At 37.8% G+C, this 8,285-nt stretch overlaps 1 protein-coding gene across 1 annotated transcript; it reads right to left on the bottom strand.

Moving 5' to 3' along the window:
* Positions 1–2,110: 2,110 nt before the first annotated feature.
* LOC306843118 (peptidyl-prolyl cis-trans isomerase FKBP4-like) lies at positions 2,111–7,944 on the bottom strand. The gene is made up of 10 exons (XM_079374404.1): positions 7,508–7,944; positions 6,419–6,563; positions 5,461–5,603; positions 5,234–5,354; positions 4,863–5,019; positions 4,684–4,774; positions 4,329–4,412; positions 4,055–4,234; positions 3,342–3,581; positions 2,111–3,233 (listed from the first exon to the last, which is right to left on the bottom strand). The coding sequence occupies exons 1-10, from the start codon at positions 7,595–7,597 to the stop codon at positions 3,138–3,140; spliced, it is 1,347 nt and encodes a 448-aa protein (XP_079230530.1). The 5' UTR covers positions 7,598–7,944; the 3' UTR covers positions 2,111–3,137.
* Positions 7,945–8,285: the final 341 nt, after the last annotated feature.

The following is an 8,285-nucleotide window of genomic DNA, read 5'->3' on the forward strand; positions in this document are numbered from 1 at the left end:
TGCTGATCTGGATAAACCTGTATGACCTGCTACTGTTGCTGCAGGTTGTTTTGCATGCAGGTTTATTTGTCTTCAGTGTCAATGGCATCCAGCAGATCAGGCCTGAGGCACACATTTGAATGTGTGATATGAAAGAAAAAACAGAGATGTGCTTGGCAGATAAAACACTGACAATCAAACATATCTGCCTGGGGACTTTACCATCCCCAGTGACCATTGTGTTACCAAGTTACACACTGCAGGCAGACATGGCAAAATCTCAAGTTTTCAAAGCCAGTGACATAAAATTACGCTTTTTTTAAGAAGCTTTACATTTTCATTATTGCAAAAATATAACAGTTTGATTTAAGTTAATAGTGCAACATTTTATCTAACCTTAAAATGCATGCTATATTTTTGATATAAAGTTTATTTAAAACTGATACTCCTCAGTTATTTGTAATCTAACCGTTCTCATATTCACTGAGCTATGTAGTAAAAGGGAGTTTTTATTCATACCCCTACTCTACATAGGAGTCAAACATTTAGTCATTTTGGATGTCGTCTGTATTTGTTTTAACATACAATGTTTACTAACATGACGTTGAGTAATAAAGTAAAAAGCTATAATTTAGCAGATGCTTTTATCAATATAGAGATAACCTGTGATGCCCCCCCACACAATTTGTTTTTCCACCGTGGGGACATTTCATTGTGGTTACCAGATAGTGCTAATGACAATCACAGAAACCGTTGTGCATTATTATTTATTCATTACTTAGTATGTGATTTAAGCCCTTTCCTTTTCATGTTTTACTGGCTATTTGGTTTGATTTGGTCAATGTTGGCAAAGCATGACTCAAACAAACTCGCTCAAAATGATCATTCAAATGTGTTTAATCAACAAAGCTAGTCTAACATGGATTTGTATCCCATATACAACTAGATCATTGTATTCCACCAAGAAAGGAACATTGCTGAGTCAACAATAATGTAGAAACTAGTTGTCATTCAGGTGGAGGTGTAGCAGAGCACCAGCAGATGACGGTGTGAACACCAATTCACAGATTCCAGGTAGATACACTTTACTAAAAAAGCTTGCATGTGTTGTGTGTAGCATGAAGCAATGCATTATTTGCTTTTTTCACTTGTTTATGTTTTTATTGCTACTAAACTCTACTTACAGACAGTGCATGTACATTATGTTTATTCTTCTCACTATAGATGCACTCTTATACACCCTGCAGATGTAATGTTATATATCACACATGCTTGGCATGTTTATACTTTTATAGAGCCATCAAGGCAAAGCCCTTGTTAAGTACAACTCAATCTAATGCCAGCTGTTTGCATGATTATGGTATTTTGGTGTAAATTGGTGAAGGCTTCATAGAAAAACTTATCAAAACAATTGGTCTAATGCAGTGGTGCTCAACCTTTTTGAGTCCAAGGCACCCTCTACTGGCAAACACAATGAAGAGCACGATAACACAATGAATTTGAAGGGATATTACTGAAATTGTAATGAAAAAACTGCTGAGTTTCAAACTTCATGTACAGAAACTAGGAGTGATAATACATTACAATAAACAATTATAAAGAAATTTCAGTAATGCTTTTCAGGGTTTACACAATGTTCCCCCGTCATTTGTGATTACAGGAATGTTTTTGAATTTGAAATCAATTTTAACTTAAAATTGATTTAAATTATAAAAAGGTATATTTAGTATAAAGTCAGTTACTTAATTTTTTCAGTAAGTTCCATTACATTTCCAAGTCGATAAATCATGCTTATTTTTCCAGGTTGCCCAGGACCGTGAGCACTATGGTTCTTAATGTCACTTAAGAAAACAAGAATAGGAAAGAAAAAAAAATAAAAGATCATTAGCGGTTTTACAAGAAAATATGAATATACCGTTTCAGACATTCTACTTCCAAATTATATTTATAATTGTAATTTGTGCAATTTGTAGCAGTTTCAGTATTTTAGCTGACTGCAGTAGTACTGGTTCATTGAATGCATCCATTTCCTTATGGATTCCACGGGCTTAGAATTTATCTTTGGACAGAGAGACACATTCTGTACTACGGTCACACTGTACTAAATGCAACAAATCAGACACTACAGCAGGAGGATTTTGAATGTTTTATTGTTCTAGTCAACATCAGAGGTGCATCAAGGACATGGGAACAGAATCTATCTGTATGTCTCGCTTTAACCCACACAAACCACACTACAGTACTACTGTCCTGCTTAAGCTCTGTCACACAGAGCCTCTTCTGCTGTGACAATCCACCATCTGATTACAGCGCCATTATGGAGAAATCATGGGGAATCTTGTCCACAAAAAGATGAAAAGACAAAAGGACAAAACAAAAAGACTGCAGCTCTAGGTTCAAGTTCTTGCATTTTAAAATGGCCAACATCTCAGCCCTAATTTGATGATATTCTGCGGTAGAACGATCTCACCAAAAAGGCTGCACACAGAAAACGAGTGAAGCAGAAACTAGAGGATTCTTCACAGGAAAAGCATGGGTTCTCCTCTAAAACGCTTGTAAGACTTCAGCAGAGATTCACTATGGAAATGCTTTCAGTTGTGATACGTTAAACAGAATTTAACTGTGAAAAGATGTTAATAAAAGGAAATAAACAAATCAAATGTTTACAAGTCAAAGAAATCAAAACAGTCTTTTTTGCCCTGGCTATCATTTCCATGCACTTTACGTAAAGTTTAGTGACCGGACAGAAAAGCGCTTTATTGTACAGCAGTGCGACTCGAGAGTTTCTAAGGATCAGCGACGGTTTTGCGGCCGACGCGAGAGGCTGCAGTACAGGCTACAAATGGAGAACAAGTCTGTTTTATTTCTACCATCGCTTAGAGAGAACATAGTCGGGCCGACTAGCTGCCTTACAGTATTGCACACACAAACATTCATACACTTGTGCAATCATATGCAAGTGCACACCTGGCCACAAGGGTCTGGCCACAGTACAAAAGCAAACCACTTGCTATATTAGATTAGAAACCAAAGCAAGTACGCTCTCCTCACTCGCACTGACACAGTCGCTTCAGAGGGACAGATATTATAGACCGTACAAAAAACAAAAAAACAAAAAAAAAAAACGACAAGACAGTGAATAATACGAAAGCACGCTATTATGCTGCGGTTTGTTCCTGGGCTCCGTTTTCATCCATTTCCATTGCGCTACCGTTTGGTTTCTTTTCCTGATCCTTTTCTTGCACCACCTCCTTCTACAAAATAAAGATACACGCAAAAAAAAAAAACATTAGAAGACAACAGATATCTGAAGGCTAAATGTTTTTTGCAGTGACTAAGAGCTAGTAACCGTAGACACTTACTTTGGCGTCTCTCTCTGCAAACTTCTGGAACATGTTGGCATAGAGACGTTTGTCCTTCTCGTGTTGCTCTTTGATATGTTTCTGGCAGAGCACGATCTGGCTCGTCGCAGCCTTATTGGCTGGATACAATTGAGTGACACGCTGGAAGTCTGCTCTCGCCTTGTCAAACTCCTTCATGACGACCAGCGCCTCTCCTCGTCTAAACAAAGCCTTCTCGTTATTTGCGTCCAGCTCCAGTGCCTTTACACAAAAAAAAATAAAATAAATGCAGAAAGCAAAAAGAAACCAGGAGAAATGAGAACATTTTGGCAGAACGCAATGAAGGTCTCTTTTTAATATTACCAGCAAATTAGGATTCAAGAGTGAATATCAAATGAAGAGAAACTCTGACGACATTACTTTTTGCTTTTTAACTTGATAAGGATTAAAAATACACAAACACACAAAAAAATAAACTAAAATCAGAAATGCTAAAACAAAATTCAAATAAGTACTAAAATGAAGATAAATAAAAAAAATCTAAAAAGCCAAATAGAAATATTAAAACATACCTGGAACATATATGCTTATTTACATTAATGATCATTCTCATTAACCATTTTAAAATAAAGACACTACAAATTTCGGGTCATTATTAACTTTTAATGAATCTCACAACTTTATGTATTCACTTTTGCAGCTCTTAAGCATCAAAAATGTTGTTCGCTTCCTACCTTGTCACAGTTCTCAAGGGCAGGGTTTGGCTCGTGCAGCTTTAGGTAGCACATAGCTAGGTTGAGATGAGCAGCCAATTGCAACAGTTTAGCTTTCTCTTCGGCCTCCGGCTGCAAGCTGGACTCCAACCAGGACACAATGCGTTTGTACTGCATAGCTGCCTGCTTGTATTTCCCCTCCTGCGCACACAAAACACACTCAGATTCTAGAACAGAGTACTATTAGATTAAAATGGGATACATGAATACACCGTGTGCGTGACATTTCCTCTACCTTAAAATACTGAGTTCCTTTCTCTTTGACGATAACACTCTGTTCTAGTTTCTCAGTCGCGTTCATCTCCCAGGATTCTTTGGCCTGTGTGAGAGAACATGGTATCTTATCCGCTCATGTCAATGACTGTGCACAGACATTACAGCCTAACTAACCACTTACGGACTGTAATTAATCTTAAAGCATGATTAGTTTTTTTTACTTTAATTAGAAAACACATTGTAATATATTACATACCCACAAGTTCCCTAAAATATAAACCTCAATAACATAAAATCCCCTTATACTAATTTTCCTGAGTAATGCAAGAGTGAATTCTGCTGTGCACTGCTTTCATTTAGGAGGAAACACTGACCTTCTCAAATGCTTTCAGTTTGATTTTATACTGCAAAGTAGCATTCGGTGGAATGTTGAATTTGTCGCTGCCAGCAGCTCCAAAGCCATACCTGAGATTGATGCACACACACAAATAAAAACAACAATAACAAGGACAGCAACAGATACTTAGCGCAAGTGTAGGAAACGTGCGTTTACTTTGGTTTGATGGTGAAGAGTGCCTCTTCCCCCTGCTCCATAGCCTGCAGGGCTTTCTCCACAGCTGGAGGCAGACCCAAACCCTCTCCATCTCCCACCTCAAACTTCAGCTCACGCTCATCGAAAACGCGCTCCTCGTGACGACCCTCCAACCACACTAACACAAAGAAACTGAAAAATTTACTACTGCAAAGGGTGCACTAACCCTTTAATAATTCACTGGAGAAAGCAATTTTAGGGTCAGCCATTTCTTTAAATTAAATTTGCTTCTGATAACATTTGCTTTACTCATTCGGTGGACCCTTGCAGACTGACATAGATGAATTGCTCTTCATTTACTGAGTGTTGTAGGAATAAGAAGAGCGTTTTACCTTCCACAGATGCACCCTCATTTGGCTTTGTGTAACCCTCCCCCTTAGTGATGATCCTGCGAATAATTCCACCATCTTCTTCTTCTGTGATGTCCTCCCCGTGAAACTCAAACAACTCCACCTGCCAGACAAACAAATGGACACATCAATACACAAACTCCTTGCAGTTTTCTTAGTTATACAATTTACTATTCAGAATATCCTGTTTGCATGCACCTGGACCTCACCTGGAACACAAGCGTAGCATTGGGTGGGATTTTGGGTGGGCTGCCAGCAGCTCCATAGGCATACTCCGGTTTGCAAATCAATTGGCAGATCTCGCCAATCTTCATCGTGGCCACACCGATGTCCCATGCTTTGATCACCTGACCTGTGAGAAAGAGCAAATAATGGTTTAAAATGGTTATCTTGCACGCCAGACAATTTTTATAGATTCTGAATTTTCTAACTGCATCATGCCCTGCAATTCCCACAATGCACATGATTAGGTTCAAGATGGTCTAAAGTTGGCATGAAATAGAAATTAACCGTATTTTCTAAATGCATACGGTGAACAATGTGTGCATGCTATTTTTGACCTCAATTTTTAATCAATATCTCAATGTTTTAGTGAAATTACTGACTTTTGGTTAAATGTTTGAAATACAGTCTGTGGTTAACAGATATTTTGACATTTTCCTCAATGGCATAAATTAATCAGTAATACCCCCTTGTGATTTTTATAAAGCTTTTACTTGTCTTAACAGATGTTGAAATTGGACTGCAGAGGTTGTCGTGGGACAGCCTCATCATTATCAGAATCACGCTTTTGCAAACTATTCTCTCAAACTGTGATGTAGTTTGTATTAGAATGCATTTCCATGTCAGTGTGCATTTATAGCCTCTCTTTAACTTCTGCCGACTGCATTTAGGGTTCAGAATCCTCACTGTGCTTATTTTCTGCAAAAATCTAAAAGCCAATGTAAAAATCATCAAGGGAACCAGGGTGATGATGATAACTTCCAGGTTAGCCTACAAAATTACATAATCACTAATGTAAGAAATGATCTGACACTACTTACACTAAACTGCTACTTGAACTAATCACAACAGGTGTTATTTACATATAAATTAGAGTGTCAACAACCTGTTTAAATGTCAGAGGGTAGATAAACCTTCAATCCACTTTGCTCTCATAACACCCACCTTTGCCCAGCTCAAAGGAGAACTTCTCTCCTCGATCACGGCTGGAGTCGAACTGTGTGCCATCAAGCAGCGTTCCAACATAGTGTACGAATACTTTATCACCGGTCATAGGCAACTCGGTGCCTGTACCCTCCTTCTTGACCATCTGTAGAAGAGAGAGAAAGAGATTAATCATCAATCTGTAAGTCACACTGCATTACACCTGTGGTCTGTCAATCTTCAAAAGACCACAGACAGAAAAACGTTCATGCCTAATGCTTATATTTATGATACATTACTCAAACATTAAATTAAAAGCATGACTTAAATTGCATAGGTGTGCCTTATGTCATAATTACAGCTCACTCAAACTAATATTTCTCAAATGGATTACATTGAAAGTCTTCAATTATCCCAAAACAAGTAGTTCCTGTCTGAATCACTTTCCATCTGAGAACACCAACCTGAAAGTTACCAGAAATGACATGCTGACCTGCAGGAGCATGCTATATAAACTGCCCTCATTTCATTACACAGATGTGTCACTTCTATATAGATAACATTTGAATGTTTACTTCACATTACACGTGGCTAATCTGTACAAATAATAATGCAACATTACAACACACTTAAAAGTAAAGTTCACTTTAAAAAAAAAAGATTTGTCATCATTTATTCTCCCTCATGTTGTTCCAAACATGAAAGACTTTATGTCTCTGAAACACAAAAAGACATTAAACATACTGACAATAGTTGTATAAGACGAGATGAAAGGCAATGAAAGTGAATGGTGACCACAGCTAATGTTTTGTCTAACATCTCGTTCTGTTGCACATAAAAAAAGAAAGTTTGGTTAGACATTCGTAGTAAATTATGATAAAAAGCTTATTTTGGTGGGTGAACGGTCCCTTTAAGCTCGCTAGAAAGATCTAGCAATGCTACAAAATTAGCAACAGGCTGTGTTTGAAAGCAGTTAACAACGTTTCAACAAATGAAATGCATTTATTCACATTTTAGTGCATACAGCTGCAGTAAAGTGAGCTAACAGGGAAATATTGTGTCAGTCACACCTCCTTTCACAGTCAATGCGGCTCATTCTGCAGGATTTACCTTTAAAACACCTCCATCTTTCTTCGGGGTGATGTCTTCGCCCTCGATGGGGATGCTACAGCCTTCATTCACCACCTCTTCTGCAGTCATCTTTGATTTAATATGAATATTTCCTTCGAAACAGCCCAAAAAAGATAGATCAACTCTCCTCACAGAGGCTTTGCAGAAATCACTGGAGACTCGACGTCTGCAGGGCTAAATAGGATTAATATCGCTATTCGGAATGGACACGTCTGTGTAATGAAATGAGTGATCCACCACTTGAATTTGACGGCTCTTGCTTGTTAAATGTAGTTTTTGAGTCCACAGACGAGCTGTGCGAGGCGTTTATATAACGTCCGGCCCGCCGCTGGAAACTGACGCGACTCAGCGAACTTTCCAGAGCTGCGAAGTAGCGTCTAGAACCGACTGCAATCTTAGGCACCGTCCCTAAACTCTTAACTACAGTCAATAACGAAAAGGTGTGTAAATCATGTTTCTCTAGTCCAGGGCTGTCCAAACTCAGTTCTGGAGGGCCAGTGTCATGCAGAGTTTAGCTCCAAAACACTAATTTGAATGTATACTGTACACTTTCAAAAATATATATAAAAAACAAAGTTTATAAGAATTACAAAAGTATATAAAATGATTAAAAATAAATAAGATAAAAATATAAGCTAATTCAAAATAGTAATAAATACCATAATAGTATATAAATAATACTAAATTAACCGTGAGATCATAAAATACAATAGTGTAAGTACGATAAAATTTCAAACAAACAGACGACTTCAAAGAA

This window comes from Barbus barbus (genome assembly GCF_936440315.1).
Source record: "Barbus barbus genome assembly, chromosome: 23".
NCBI classification, from domain to species: Eukaryota; Metazoa; Chordata; class Actinopteri; order Cypriniformes; family Cyprinidae; genus Barbus; species Barbus barbus.

Bases quoted from the DNA above. Each gene is read 5' to 3' on its own strand.
- LOC306843118 (XM_079374404.1), bottom strand. From the start codon at position 7,597: ATGACTGCAGAAGAGGTGGTGAATGAAGGCTGTAGCATCCCCATCGAG. The intron at 5,604-6,418 runs GTGGGTGTTATG...TCTTTCTCACAG, and splicing joins CTCCTTTGAGCTGGGCAAAG to GTCAGGTGATCAAAGCATGG. The intron at 4,775-4,862 runs GTAAACGCACGT...CATCAATCTCAG, and splicing joins CTCTTCACCATCAAACCAAA to GTATGGCTTTGGAGCTGCTG.